General features: G+C 47.7%; 1 protein-coding gene across 2 annotated transcripts in view; it reads right to left on the bottom strand.

Moving 5' to 3' along the window:
- Positions 1 to 531: 531 nt before the first annotated feature.
- HIC2 (HIC ZBTB transcriptional repressor 2) overlaps positions 532 to 16,031 on the bottom strand; it is a 35,834-nt gene continuing 20,334 nt past the window's right edge. For both annotated transcript variants that reach the window (XM_056859778.1, XM_056859779.1), the window contains one exon: positions 532 to 2,681. In XM_056859778.1, the coding sequence (XP_056715756.1) occupies positions 923 to 2,644 (1,722 nt within the window). In that variant the 5' untranslated portion in view covers positions 2,645 to 2,681 and the 3' untranslated portion in view covers positions 532 to 922. The remainder of the gene's footprint in view (positions 2,682 to 16,031) is intronic.

Here is a 16,031-nt window from a genome sequence, read left to right as displayed (position 1 = left end):
AGAAAGAGAGGAAAACCATGTTGCCGCCTTCCCTAATGTGAAAGCGCTCCTTTTACAGCATGCAAAAAATAAAATAAAATACCAACCCCAGAACAAAACATCCCCTCGCAAAGGTGTAATCTTTTCGCCCTCTCAGGTCAATAGAGAAGGCCAACAGATCCACCCACCAGAACTTCCACCTACGTCAGCTGACAGCCATGGCTCCTATCCTCCTTTACGGCAAATTTCTAAGAGGAATCGTGGAAGGGGTACTTAAAAAAGAAAAAAAAACGTAAGCGGCACTCTGCTGACAAGAGATGCCCTCGCCGATCGCTTTCAGGGACAAACAATTCACGTTCAATAGTCAGAGCAGGAAGGGAATGAAGGCCCACGGCTAACAGTTATAGCCCCAGGATGGGCCAAGTCTGTGCGCATTCTTAGCGCAAGGAGAGAAAAATAATAATAATACTTGGGTAGAGTTTGTAAAGCAAATTCCAAAGTGCTAAGGAAGTAAACGGGGGGAGGAAAAGCGGCAAGGCCGGTTCTTTCTGCCAAAGATCAACCTTTTCGCCACATTTCCGATTCATATCAACCTGGAAGGACACCCTCTCTCACACCCCCCACAACGGGGCTCACAGTTAAACTATATATCCCCACACAGCCTAGCTGAATAGTGGCATTTCTGGCTACAATCTGACCTATTGGGCAAAGAAAGTATAAAATGGGGGGAGAGGCAGCAGCTTCAACGTGGACTGATTTTCTTTATGGTTTTTGGGGGTGGGGTAGAAATAAAGCTCTGTTTGGTTGAGGCCTCCCATGACTGAACAGGGAAGGGAATGGCCCTTATATATATATATATATATAATTTTGTTTTAAAGCAGCAAGTCTAGGGAAAGGTATGTTCATGGCGGGTGGGCTCAGAACTCATTGCAGAGTCTTTGGCTTATGTAGGAGAGCTATGCATCCGGAGGTGGCTGATAAGGTTGCGCTGTTGGGTAAACTTCCCGCCGCACAGTTGACATTCGTAGGGCTTTTCCCCTGAGTGGACACGCATATGCTCTGTCAGTCGGTACTGCCGGGTAAAGCGCATCCCGCACTCCTCGCAAGCAAAGGGCTTGAGGCCCAAGTGGCTGCGCATGTGCCGCGTCATGGTGCCCCGCTGGGTGAACATCTTGCCACAGATATTGCAAGGGAAAGGCCGCGTCAGCCAGTGAGTCTTCTCGTGCTGCCGGAGAGTGGCCGGATCTTTGTAGCTCTTCTCGCACACGGAACATTTGAAGGGCCGGGATTCTGAGGTGTAGGGTTGGTTGGGATTGGACAAATCCTCCGCTTCCTCCTCTTTGTCATCATACGTCCCTTCTTCTTTGATGTAAAGATCTTCCTCTGTGTGCGTTTCCACGTGGGCGTTCAGCTGCTCGGAGCTAGGGAAGCCCTTTCCACAAGGGATGCAGACGTAGAGGTTGTCCCCGAAGGCCACTGGCTCGTAGCCTTCCTGCCGGTAGACGTAGTTGGCGCTGGTGTGCCCGCCGCTCTCGCTTTCGCTCTGCCCGCTCTCATCACTGTTCTCCTTGCCGTTCTCCACTTCCTCTTTGCATGGAAATGGCAACTCTGCCCCATAGGCTCCCAGTCCCAGACTCCGCTCTGCTGACTTACACAAGGGACCCATCAAAATGCCGTTGGGGAGCCCCTCGCTTTCTTCCGTACCTTTGCCACCCTCCTTCCTGTCAAAGGCATTGTCCTTCTTGATCCACTCCTTCTTGCGCGATGAGTGACGCAGGCTCTTCCGCTGGTTGCCTTCCGGGAGGGACTGGCGGTCCTCATTCAAGTCCATTTCCATGGGTTCGCAGTTGTCAGCTAGGTTTGGTGGGGCTCCGGTGGCGGATTCATCGAACAATGAGGCACTGTTGGCTGCGGGGGCTGAGGCAGGTCGGGGGGAACCACGCTGGCTTTCGCTGTGCTGCATGTCATCCAGGGATGCCGCCGTAGGGAGTGAGGGGCTTTTCTTGGATAGGTCAAGGCCAAGCTCCTGATCTCCGCTGCTCCCATTAGCACTGCTATTGCTCCCGTCTCCACCATTCTTACCGATCCCCCTATTCAAAGCATGAGAGTTTTCTTGGTTGGAACTGCTGATGAAGACCTCATCATCTGAGATCTTTCCCTTTGGCATCTCCTTTGAGTGAGAGCCCTTCATCCCCTCAGTTGACCCTGAATAACGAGTTATGACTGAAGCAGTGGAAAGTCTCTGACTCCGCGGAGGTCTCCCGACACTGGGGGCGCCGCCGGCCCTGCCAGCGAAAGACCTCCCATTGCGTTTCAGCTTCTTTCGGCAAAGGGCTGCTAGGTCATGTAGTTGGAGGTAGCTTGCTGCGGTGAGGAGAGCATTAAAGTTCTGTTCACCGGGCTGGTCAGTCATTAAGAGCTTCCCAGTATAAATAAAGTCCAAGATCTGACGGAACACAGTGGGGTTGACCATGTCCGTATCTAAGTTTATCAGGTTGTCGTGTAGGACGAGGGATTTGAAATACATGCTGCTGGCTGCCAGGATGTTCTTGTGGGCACGAAAGAGGGCATTTTCAACTACGATGATCACGTCACAGAGGAAACCTTTGGCTCGTTGCTGATTCAGCTGCAGAAGCAGTTGTTTGGCATGATTTGGCAGTTCCATCTCCACCTTCTCTTCCTTTCCCCTTTCACTTTATCACCTGCAAAAAACGGGGGGGAGAGAAGAAAGAGAAAGATGACGGGTCTATTTGCACCTGTACCAACCTAGGTTAAACAAGACCACATTTTAGAATGAACACTGTTCTGACATGGTATACACACATACATGTTTTAGGCATGCAGAGTTTTTCAAACAAATGTCTGCATCCATATCCATTCTGATTTTGTACCTGGGGACCACTGCCCTGAAAGATCTAGGTCCATATTGAGCATACTGATGTATGCATATGAAATTCATGCACATACAGTGGTGAGTCAGGTTGCAAGATCCGAGCATGGCTGTCAACGATAGGCCGTTTTGGAGGTCATTAATTCATAGGGTTGGCATAAGCTGGAAATGACTTGATGGCACATAACACACACAGCTGTGAGAAGGACGCGACACGTGGTATACGCACAGTCAATGCAAGTACAATGACCACACAAGCACGAACTGTTTGAAAAAGGCTAGTATTGTGAACCCCCTTGGGGGCCCTGACAAATGTGAAAAGCCTGGAAGTGTAAAGAAACAATTAACACGTATAAAATCCAACCAGTAGAATCTTTGGAATTCCATAACGAAGGCCTGTATTTCAGGGGCAGAGAGCACATTTTGCATGCACAAGGACCCCAGATTTAATCTCTGGGTGGATGTTAAAATAGCATTCTGCCAACAGTTCAGCTGAATCACCATTACCAGTTCTAAGCAGTAGGTGCATCGATTTCTGCATCCCTGGTTAGAAATACCAGAGCAGGGTGTTGTTTTCAGTAGGAGTTGAACCTGGGATATGCTCTACTCATTGAGCTACAGCCCTTCCATACCACCACTCCAGTCCTGTAGATTTGGTGTGTTCTCTATGTTGCTTTCATTAATCACAGGAAATTCCTCGACAGCCGAGTCACACAGGAGGTAATTCTTTGTCCTGGGTTTCCAGAAACATACTAGAAATTTCTTGTGTCCTTCTCTGGGCTTTTAGAACCCCACAGAACCAGAGAAACTCCTACGCTCTCAATACTTTCAAATTAGGCTCTTAAATAAGTTAATGAGAAAATATGGGCCCCTTGAAGAAAGACAGGATGCTGAAAATCTAATAACTGCAAACAACCAGGAGGGAATTATTGCCAAATGTACACAGAGCTGGATATTAGATAATAATTTTCACTGAAACTGGGCTAGGCTGCAATATTATAGATGACGCTTGGGGCTAGATTTGGAGGGTAGAGAGGAAAGATATCCTTCTGAAATTATTGTTAGTGCAAAACCTTAAGGAACTTTTCCTCCTTTTTAGAACTCAACACCAATGGAATATATAGATTAATATACACAAAACCTCTAATTATCATGTGATAGGGATATTCTCAAATAAAGACAGATTGCTTTGGATATTTGGGGTTCTAGCCCGGTATTAGCTGTCACTTTAGTGGGAAGGCGAAACTCCCTAGGGAGGTAGCACCTATGAGAGTGAACTACATATTAGAAAGCAGTTGCCTTCAATCCCACCCTCCCCATGAACTTTCTAGCCAGCTACAAACATACTCCTCTCTCAGGCTCAGCAACAATACTAATCTACAGAACTGTTGCAAGGGGACCGGAAAGTTATTGTAAATAGGGGATTGGAAAGGATCCACAGGGGAGGGGAAATTCCCTATCTTCACCTGCCAACCCTTCTCCCTGTTCTGGTTCTGGTTCTCCCCCCACAATCAGCGTCTGCTTTTCCCACCCTCCTTAGCCTCACCCCTCCTAAAGCTTCTGTTCCCAATCATCCTTTGCTGCCCCCCATCTGACTCCCCTTCTTCCCTGCTTGCTCTATCTTCTAGTTGTTCCTCCCAACCCCAAGCCAACTCCACTTCCTTCCTGTTCCTTTTGCAAGCTGCTGCTTCCCCCTCCCCATGGCCATTCATTCCCTCCCTCACAGCTCTCCCTCCTCACATACTATGTATGATTGTTTCTGTATGTTTATCTATGTATAATATGATATCAGCCACCCTGAGCTCAGCTCTGCTGGGGGAAAGTGGGATATAAATAAAAAATATTGTTTTTGTTATTTATTATTACTATTCTCCAAGATGCTCAGGCTTGGCGTGCATGGCTCTCTCCTAACTTTGCATCAACACTGCAAGGTAGGGAAGAAGATGCCAAATATCGCCCAAAATTTTGCCCAAAATTAAAAAAAAAAAAACCCGCACATACACAGATGTAGCTTGTACTCTCTCTCTCTCTCTCTCTCTCTCTCTCTCTCTCTCTCTCTCTCTCTCTCTCTCTCTCTCTCTCACTCACTCTCTCTCTCTTTCCCCCTGTTCTTAGACCATGGTCTTGAACAATAAAACCATAACACTTAAATAAGACCCATCCCTAAAAACACCTCCCTTTGTCTCTTCTCTGAAGCCTCCAAAAAATGAGCAACAAAACAAGTACGCTGAGGGTCAGAGTCCTCTAAGAGAACTGAACCTTTTGCTCCAAGTTGCTTGAGAAGATGTGGACCATTTGTTAAAACGTGGTATAATCCATTTTAACCTAAGTTGGTATACGTTAAGGACAATGCAAAAGGATATGTATCAAGGAGTCCACTGACTGAAGAGGCAGGGACACAGCTGGACTGAAAAAGGGATCTTTAGCATACGGCCCAGAAAAACCATTGAAAAGGGGGCTTGTACCATATTTGATTTTTGTTCTAGAAACCCGAGGGCTGCAGAGAGCTATATCCAAGCCCTGGCTGACCCCACTGTGCAGATTCTTTGATTTGTGTGGGGCCACCCTTGGCTATTAGATACAAGAACTTTAAGTACTTTATTAACAGCTGAGAACACCATACAAATACTAATGTTACAGTTAAATGAGACATGGTAATGGTATATCAACTGATCCTATAGGGGGTTCTTTTTTCTTTTGGCTGCCTGCCGAACTTGTCAACAGCAGCCAAAAATGTAGCTTGCCTGCCACGGGGAGAATAAAGATTCCCTCACCCCTGCAGGACCAGTATTACAGGATTTTGGAAGAGGATGTGTATGAATGAATTTATTGACACCAGGAAAACAACTGGATGACAAGCTTATTCAAAACTAGATCTTGTTTATTGCATGCCGGAATGAAACCCTTTTGTGACAATACGAACCGACATACATTTTATTCTCTTTGCTGCATTCTGTTGAAACTGCAGGGGTTGATTTGCAAGTGGAAGGTTGCAGGTTTAGTTCCTGACATCTCCAGCTTCCCATTGTGGGGTGGAGACCGTGGCTGCATAGCAAAGCATGTGTATTTGAGCGCATAAGTTCCCAGGTCCTTGGAAACTCCAGCTAGGCTGCAAACCATGGTCCACTACTGGAGACAGTTGTTATGCAAGACTCAGCTAGGACAAATTCATTTATTCCATGCATCGTTATCCCCTGCCCCTAAGGAGCTGGGAATGTCATAACCCTCCCCTCCTCTATCTTATCCTCCCAACAAACCAGGTGAAGAAAGGTTAGACAAAGAGAATGAGAGAAAGTCTGGCCCACCACTGCAGCGTGGTATAGTGGTTAAGAGCGGTAGTTTGGAGCCGTGGACTCTGATCTGGAGTACCAGGTTTGATTCCCTGCTCCTCCACGAGTGGTGGAGGCTAATCTGGTAAACTGGATTTGTTTCCCCACTCCTACACATGAAGCCAGCTGGGTGACCTTGGGCTAGTCACACTCTCTCAGCCCCACCTACCTCACAGGGTGTCTGTTGGGGAGAGGGGAAGGGAAGGTCATTGTAAGCCGGTTTGATTTTTCAACCAGTTTGATTTTTCAAACCGGTTGATTTGATTGAAGAAGGAGACAAGCTGGTTTTTATATGCCGGCTTTCTCTACCACTTAAGAGAAAGCTGGCATATAAAAACCAACTTGTCTCCTTCTTCAATAAGTGAAGATTTGAACCTGGGTCTCCGTGGGCACTGCCTGACCCTCCAATCACTACACTATTCTGGCTCTCAAAGGAGTATAAGAGAGTTTGGTATTACAACTGTTTAATTCCTAATGATATTTTTCCAGTTTAGAGAAAACATTGCTGGGGGGAACATTGGCCAGAAAAAAAGAGATAGCCAGATTTGCAGAAGGGAGCTCATAAAGTCTGTGCTGAATCAGACCACTGGCCATTTATCGAGGCCAGGATTGTCTACCATGACTGGCAGCGGCCTTCAAAAGTCTTCAGCAGAGGTATTTCACATCACCTACTGCCGGATCCTTTTAACTGGAGATGCTGGGGATCGAACCTGGGACCTTCTGCATAGCAAGCAGATGCTCTGGCACTGAGCCATGACCCATCCCTGAGGCAGGGAGTGGGAGTAAATAAGCAGGCAGCAGAAGACAGAGTGGGACAGGCACTCTTGGACTTGCTGGGCTGGCTTTCGCCAACAACTTGTAAGTTCACATTTTTATTCCCAGCTTCTTTCCAATTTTAGGGAGGGGAAAGAATACGTTGAATGAATGTTGAATACAGGTATTTATCTATGCTCCCCCCCCCTCCACTGCAAACGGGTACCTGGGCAGCCAAATGCCACCCTATAAAAACAGCCCAAGAGTCAACCAATGCATCAATCATATTATCAACTCAACAGCAATATGTTCAGAGCAAGTTTTATATCTATATCTTCATCAGGAAAGCACACACAGCAAACTCAAAGATATGGGTGAACAGGACCAGTTCAACTAGAAGCCTGGTTAGGCATCAGGCAGGTAACTGAAAACAGGGAGTTCCATAAAACGAGGAGCCACTACAGAAAAGACCCTCTTTAGAAAGAGGTACCACCCCTCTGACCATGGCAGCAGACACAGAAAGGCCTTGGCAGATGACCTACACTGCCCCACAGGTTCACACGGGAGTATTCAACATTAAAAGAGGCGGCAAAAGATATTAAAGTTTTCCATCAAGGATAAGTCTCCCCGTCCGTTCCTCATTACACCTTCCCAAGTCATAAGGCTACAAGCTAGCATTGTAGAACTGTGGAAAGATTTGTGGCTGGAAAAGCTAGAAAGCACAGCATTAAGTCTTGAAGGACCTCGGCCCCTCCAACATGACAAAGAGCAGCCGGAAAGAGAGGACAGATCGTTGACGTTCACTGGTATACGGAGAAAGCTGAAGACTACCCAAGAAGATGAGAATATGCATCTCTTTCCTGAGAGTTACAATCGTAAACCCACAAGGAAGGCAAAATCCCCTCCCCCTCCTGTCTCCCCGCTGCCTCTTGTGCCATTTCCCCAGGCCCCTCCCCATCATCTCAGCCTCTTGTATTTGCCTTCTGCCATTATCCCCTCATTTCCCTGCTGCCTCCCCATCTCCTCCCACCACCGCCGCTTGCTTCCCCCCCACCCCTCCTTGCTGTCTGCCTCCATTTCTTTCTCCCCACCCACCTCACCCACTTTCTCTCCCCCTCCTCCCTTCCCTCCTCTGCTTGCCCAATTTCCCCCTCCCTTTGCTATCCAAATATCTCCCCTACCCTGCTTCTGTTTCCTTCAACCATTATCTTCACCATCTCCTTACACATTGGTAACATGCACCAGTATGTAGGGTACCATTTTGGGGTCGCAAGTCAACCTAATATGCCAAGCCATACCCAGTCCCCTCCCCCCCGTACTGTCTGCATTCTTTGGGGGGTTTTGTAACTCCTCCCCTTTCAGCATTTTGTATTTTTCGACAAACCTGGGGTTTCTACCTGGGGTCTACAGAAACGTATATCCTATTCATGGCTGGCCTCTTTGTGCAGATGTTTTGATCCGCATGGGGGGGCATACACGACTATTAGAAATAAGGATTAAAATTGACATAGAATCATAGAGTCGGAACAAACCACCAGGGTCATCTAGTCCAACCCCCTGCACAATGCAGGAAATTCACAACTACCTCCCCCACACACACTCCCAGTGACCCCTACTCCATGCCCAGAAGATGGCCAAGATGCCCTCCCTTCATAAACTGCCTAAGATTGTAGGGATGAAAATACTAAAGAAACACTGCTGTCTACAAATGTTTGCTCCAGCACAAAGGGCTCTCCAAAAAGGTTTTAAGGGACTCACGTTGGGTGAAGACTCTCTTAACAACTGGTTGGGGGAGGATACAAGCTTTTGAGTATTAACAGAGCTATTACATCAGATAGGATAGAAAAGGGAGTTAATATATCCAAGCAGGGCTGCCCACTGCATTACTGGTCCTACAAGAATAGCAGCATTTACTTGACATGCACGCCAAAGCTTTGGCCTTCAGCCAAAATTTCTAATGCACAGAATTCAAGGATGAAGAAAATCAGCAAGAGGTCTTAGCATAACTTTTCCCACCCCAAACAGCAAATGTTGCCAAATGGAAAAAAAAGGCAATTAAGTCTGAAAACAAAAGCTAGATACTTCCAAGAGCCAACAACAAGGGTCTAACTGTCTCCTCCGTGGTCGTGGTTGACAGAGTCTCAAGAAAGTGCAACATGGGAAACTATGCACCCTTTTCTTTTGAAGAGAAGGGGCTGTGGCTCAGTAACAGAGAACATGCTCTGCGAGTCAAAAGAGCCGGCTGGATCAGATCAGTGGCCCATCAGGTCCAGCATCCTGTTCCACACAGTGGTCAACCAGTTGCCCTGGATGGCCAAAAGAATAGGGCAACGGGGCCGAGGCCCTCCACTGCTGCTGCCGCCTCCCAGCACAGGTATTCGGCGGTCTGCTGCCTCTGAAGATGGAGACTCCCTTCAGTCACCATGGCTGGTAGCCACTGATGGACCCATTTGATAGAAGTATATCTCCAGTTTAAATTATCTTAGTGAGTAGGGAGAGAACGTTGATTGCCCAAGACCCTGGAGAACCAGTCTGAGCTATAGGGACCAACTGTCTTGACTTGGTATAAAGGCAATTCGATGTGTTTATGTTGCATTCTCTTGGCACAGAACTGCGAACGTTTTAGCGCAACTGCCCCACCTATGCCGTTTTTCTTCTTCTGAAAACAGTGAGAGGCAAGAGAAACTTTACAGAGAGACCTGTTGGGAGAGCTTAAAAGGACGGGCATTGCATCAAAACGCGGAAGGATGAAGCAACGGAGGATCTGACGTGGGACCGCAGCGTCAACCCATCAGTTTCACTTGGAAAGCACTCTTCTGGGTGGGAGTGACGGAGGGATGCCGAGAAAACGCAATCCCAGGGTAGCTTTGATTGATATCTACCATGAGGAGATACCGAAGTTGCCTCCTTGCGTGCAAGGCTATGAAACTCCACCCAACGCGAGGGCGAAACATGGCACTGGGCTTGCCCACCCGGCTGCTTCCCAAGACTGTGTAACGATCAACATGATAAAAGATTGTCTTATACACGCACACTCTTGGGAGGGGCTATGGCTCAGTGGTAGAGCCTCTGCTTGGCATGCAGAAGGACCCCGGTTCAATCCCTGGAATCTCCAGTTAAAGGGACTAGGCAAGTAGGTGATGTAATAGACCTCAGCCTGAGACCCTGGAGAGCCACTGCCGGTCTGAGTAGACAATACTGACTTTGATGAACCAAGGGTCTGAGTCAGTAGAAGGCAGCTTCATGTGTTCATGTGTGTGTTTAAGAAATGGGTGCCACCAGCATTAACCTCAAGAGGAAAAGGATGGGTTGCCACATTAGTTCACGAGACAGAAAAAGTAAATATACTGGAACAGGAGCAATGCAGCATCTTTTGGAGGGGGAAGCCAAACGGAGTGTCTCAAAGTAGCAAGCAAGCCTGCAACTTCCACAGAAATCTTCAGGTCAGATGCCGAACAAACACACATACACAAAGGTTGGTGGAACAAAGAAGGTTTTTTTGGTCATGATGAGGAAAAATAATCCATGAAGTACAGACTGGGGAGTTCCTCCCCCTATGCTCAGAAATAGCTCCACCGCCTTTTATTTTGTGCTTCACGTATGCTCTGAAGAAGAGTTCTGAGGAACTCACAAGCTTGCCCAAGCTTTCTGTTTTAAAACAGCTCTCTTCCTTAAAAGGTCCTCTTCTGTTTCTTTAGCATTAGAAAAGTAATGCTAAATTTAGAAAAGATGGGATACAGGAAATGACTTCATTCCATCCATCTCTCCTTTAAAAAAAACATTTGCCCCTCCCCCTTTGAAATACACTCTACTGTGTAAGAACACCGCCCCCCAACTCCATACTAGCACTTTATTTGACATGTGAGATTCTCAAATATGTGGAATGCATCCCACTCCTTAATAGCTCAATGGCAGAAACCATGCTGTGCAAGCAGAAGGTTGCAGGTTCAATCCTTGCCAGCTCCAGATATAGGGTCTTATGCTACCGGTGTTGGGAGAAGACTACTGCCAGGTACTATTTGAAAGCCTGAGGGAATTGGGGAAATTAAAGTTCGTTTGAGAAGGAGCCAATCTGGTATAGTAGTTAGAGTGTTGGACTAGGATCTGGGAGACCCAGGTTCGAATCCCAACTCTGCCATGGAAGCTTGTTGGGTGACCTTGGGCCACTAATCTATATACACTCAGACTAGCCTACTTCGAAGGGTTGTTGTGAAGATAAAATGGAAGAGAGGAGAACGATGTAAGCTGCTTTGGGTCTCCTTCAGAGAGAAAGGTAGGATATAAATGGAGTAAAATTAATAAATAAATAAAAATACTGGGCATGGTTCAAGCCTTGACACCCCAATTTTGTCACTCAGCGAAAGTACCTTCCTGGCTGCCCTAGAAATTGGGCAGGAATGCAAGCAAGTCCTTCCTCTGGTGCTTGCTAGCAGAGTTCGGATTAGGATGATAAAGGATTTCCCACCAATGCTTGTTTTCCAGCAGTGTCAGAGTTTTAACACATGTGCATGTTTTCCTATATGGGTATCGCCTGGTCCCCAAGTGATCCCAAGACCGTCAAAGACTCAGGCTACAATTACTTTCTTTTCCCACTAACTGATCTGTTCTTTTCTCTGCTAGAACACATGCCCTCTTTTCCCCTGCTCGGAAGAACGCCACCATTTTGCATCCATCTAAGATCGGGGCCACCAAATATTGTTGCTTTTTGGCCTGCAGCAGGGAACGAAGCCTTGACTCCCCCTGTTAATTGATAAGATCTAGAAGAGTTGCCACACTCTGAATGGTCAGGAATTCTCTAAAAGGAGTCTGGGGGAAAAAGAAAAGCCCACCTTAGATCCAAAGGAATTTACAGACCCTTCTCTAGAACTTCTTGTTAACTAGATTTTGTTTTAATCAGAAGTGTTAGTAAAAAAAAAAAATCAGCTCTTGGACACCGAGCAGAAATTCAGCATTGCAGGCATTTGGGAATGCCAAGTTTGAGAGCTGCAGTATGTTGGTGAAACTCACTCTGCCCGCAACGGCATTCCCATTCAGTCCAACACAAGAACCAGATTCAATGCATGCAAAGAAATGGAAACACCTATTGGCTTCTCACAATGAACGGGGACTGGCTTGTAAATTGCACTGGGTTCTCTTAAAAGTAAAGGTCCCCTGTGCAAGCACCGGGTCATTCCTGACTCATGGGGTGATGTCACATCCTGATGTTTACTAGGCAGACTTTGTTTACGGGGTAGTTTGCCAGTGCCTTCCCCAGTCATCTTCCCTTTACCCCCAGCAAGCTGGGTACTCATTTGACCGACCTCGGAAGGATGGAAGGCTGAGCCGGCTACCTGAAACCAACTTTCTTTGGGATCGAACTCAGGTCGTGAGCAGAGCTTGGAGTGCAGTACTGCAGCTTACCACTCTGCACCACGGGGCTCTCTTAGGATTGGGGGGAAAGGCAGGGCAAAAATATCTGCAAAAAAAAAGAAAAGGAAGATTGGCCTTTCAATCATCATGATGACTAAATGGAGCCTCTGTCTTCAGAGACATGTGAACACATGAAGCTGCCTTATACTGAATCAGACCCCTGGTCCATCAAAGTCAGGATTGTCTACTCTGATCGGCAGCGGCTCTCCATGGTCCCAGGCAGAGGTCTTTCACATCACCTACTCGCCCAATCCCTTTAACTGGAGATGCTGGGAATTGAACCTGGGACCTTCTGCATGCCAAGCAGATGCTCTACCACTGAGCCACAGCCCCTCCCCTAAGTCTATCTCTGAACAACAGGGGGGAGAAGCAGCAAGGGAGTGGGTATGATCATCTTCATGCCCTGTTTGCCTCTTTACTTGCTTCATTTCTAGACCGCCTTTCTCACTGAGACACAAGGCAGATTCCATAATTTAAGACAATGCAATAAGAATAACAGAAACAACAGTAGGGAATGTCTGTGGCCCAGGTACAACTGACTGGCCACTGTGACAAAACAGTATCCTGGGCTGGGCAGACTTTTGGCCAAATACAGCAAGGCTCTTCTTAGGTTGCATTCTTAGAAATGTATGTGCAAAAAAGAAAGAAAAAAAAACTCCCTATAGATTCTAACACCCTGCACATTTTTGCAGGATGAAACAGTGAGTCGACAGGAGGGACTGGTGCGGTCTTGGCACGCTGCAGATCTGACCGGTGCCTCACGAGGCCTGGATCAGCGGCAGAAGCCATGCAATTAACAGGACAGACAGGCGGGCAGAAGCAGCTTCCCTGGGCTTGTGCTGACGCTGCTTTTGCGAGCGGGGGCTTTGTGTGTGTGTGTGTGTGCAAGCGCAGGCAAAACGCGGGACCTCAAGGCAGAGTCGGAGAATGCTCGTCTGCTAAGGTTACAGCAGAGCAGGGAGAGGCAGAGGAGCTCGGGGTTAAAGTACAGTGTGTGTGTGTGTGGGGGAGAGCTAGCCCAGAAAGATGGGAGCCTATGTCTTGGAAACTTCTAGAACGCATGCTATAAGAAATGCATACAATGACACACACACCCCACACTCAACATTTCACAGAGGAGCATGCCTATTATATTAGGTGGAACACAGGCAGGATAATGCTGCTGCAGTCGTCTTGCTTGTGGGCTTCCTAAAGGCACCTGGTTGGCCACTGCGTGAACAGACTGCTGGGCTTGATGGGCCTTGGTCTGATCCAGCATGGCTTTTCTTATGTTCTTATAAGATACCCTCTGAGCATCCCAAGGATGACTGACATACCCTCTCCCCCTTAATTTCACCCCTCCTCAAGGCTCAATCCTGTCTACAACAATGAATTGCTCTGCCGTTTAACATTTTAAAAGCCAAGGAGGCGTTTGCTCTTCATGTTTAAAAAGTACATTAGAAAAACAAAACACGAATGTCCCGCAACCTGTTATCAAATAATTTAAAATGAGTCTCAGCAGCGTACAAAAAACGGAGCCAGGGTTGTGCTTTAAAGGGGATTGCCATGTACAATGTGAGTATGCTTGGGCGAAAAAAAAACCAGATGCTTCCACCCAGGAAACTTCTAGCAACCTTGCAGAGAGAGCTGAACAACAGCGCACCAAAGAGATTTGCACATTAATGAAAGACAGATTCAGGAGGGGAAGTGATGTACCAGGGAGGGTACCAGAAAACAGGGACTGTCTCGGGCAAATAGAGACGGTTGATGCACTTTGTACTTGGCGCTCCAAATCACGGCCTCCTTGTTAAACAGCAAAGGAAGTCAAAGCCAGAGACAGAAGCCGTAGCCACCCCTTCACAGCAAAACATTTAAGCTTAGCAAGGCATATAATGAAGCAGCAACGTCAGGATCTGGGCAGCGAGGGTGAGGCAGAGAGTGACATCCATTTAAGAAGCAGGCCCCGCAGCGCTCGGTGATTATGCTGACTACAGAAAAAAACGTAAAGCTCTGCCAAATTGGTTTGGCTTTGTTCCGCTTTCCTTACACCCTCCTGGAAGAGTCATTTTCCACCCGCTGCAATGCCCAGGACATTAGAGAATGATAGCCGAATGTGCCTAGGAAGATGGGGGGAGCATGCATGGGGAGGGAAGAGAAATAACATCCCCCACAAACACACCCGCAGTCCATTCTCCAGACCACTCATGAGTTGGCCAAAGAAGGAGCCAGGCTGGAAGGCTGGTTTTTGTAATGTGTACTTTAGAAAGCAGGGCACAGCAGAGGTCACGGAACAGGATGTGTTTTCATGCCCCCGGGGGTGGGACCTTTCAGCCTCTTTTGGGACTACCCAGCTCTTTGGGAGGGGCTGTGAGTCAGTAGAGGGGGATCTGTTTTGCGCGTCCCAGGTTCAGTCCCCAGCATCTCTAGACATTTTAAAATGGCGAGGTAGTCGGAGATGTGAAAGGCCTGGACAGCCACTGCTAGGCAGAGCAGACAGTACTGACCTTGACAGACCGGTAGTCTGACTCAGAATGGAGCAACTTCATGTGTTCACCTAAGACTCTGCAAGGAGGGAAGACTGCTGCCACTGGTGGTTTTAGGATCATAAGAGTTGGAAGGGATCACCAGGGTCATCTAGTTCAACCCCCTGCACAATGCAGGAAATTTACAACTACCTCTCCCACACACACATCCCCAGTGACCCCCTACTCCATGCCCAGAAGATGGCCAAGATGCCCTCCCTCTCCTCTGCTTAAGGTCATAGAATCAGCATTGCTGACAGATGGCCATCTAGCCTCTGCTTAAAAATCTCCAGGGAAGGAGCGCTTACCACCTCCCGAGGAAGCCTGTTCCACTGAGGAACCGCTCTAACTGTTAGAAAATTCTTCCTAATGTCTAGACGGAAACTTTCGATTTAATTTCAACCCGTTGGTTCTGGTCCGACCTTTGCTTCTTCTTGTTTCCTACTCCCTCCTGATCCCAGGGAAACTCAGGAGACAATTCTTCCCTTGGTCTCTCTGTCTCTTCCTGCTGGCACTCCAAGACATGCTAAGCCCCTACGCCCCTCCCCAATACTTTGTTAAGAGTCAGCCTTTATTACTCTTTATCAGGCTATAGTCTTTCCTCCATCAGCAGCTGTGGTGCCAACAACACTAAAGTCTCCCCCCCTTCCAAACACATAATCGCTCACTTCCACAGATTGGCAGTGGTTTGTCCCTCAGTACCCACCCCGGCAATGTTACCCCAGTACACACCCTGTTTTGCCACCCCATGGCCTCGATGCAGCAGGGATTGTGCATAAGCAGACTGCCATTTGCCCAACACTTGAGCTCTCTAAAGCTGGGCTGTTTACCACCACCTTCCGCAGGGAGGCAGGAGGTAACCAGAGACAGGGCCTTTTCAAGGGTGGCACCCTCAGGTGTGGAACATGCCACTGACCCCTGAGATTTGCCTGGTGCCTAGTCTTACATTTTCAGCACTAAATGGATAAATGCATTTGAACAAGTTTATTGTGAGCTGCTCTGGGCATACCTCATGGAAAAAGGAGCAAGCAAATAGCCTAAATAAATAGATCTAAAGCACAGGCTCTTCTGTGCATGGCCCCAACATGGAAGGCAGCCCCTGCTGGCTGGCTGGCCTCATACGGGCTGCGGGAAAACCAACCAAAGCACTTTAAGCGACAGCCAAACAGT

Source organism: Euleptes europaea, chromosome 13 (assembly GCF_029931775.1).
Source record: "Euleptes europaea isolate rEulEur1 chromosome 13, rEulEur1.hap1, whole genome shotgun sequence".
Lineage (NCBI taxonomy): Eukaryota > Metazoa > Chordata > Lepidosauria > Squamata > Sphaerodactylidae > Euleptes > Euleptes europaea.
The sequence above is the reverse complement of the archived record's forward strand: the minus strand, read 5'-3'. Positions and strand labels throughout refer to the sequence as shown.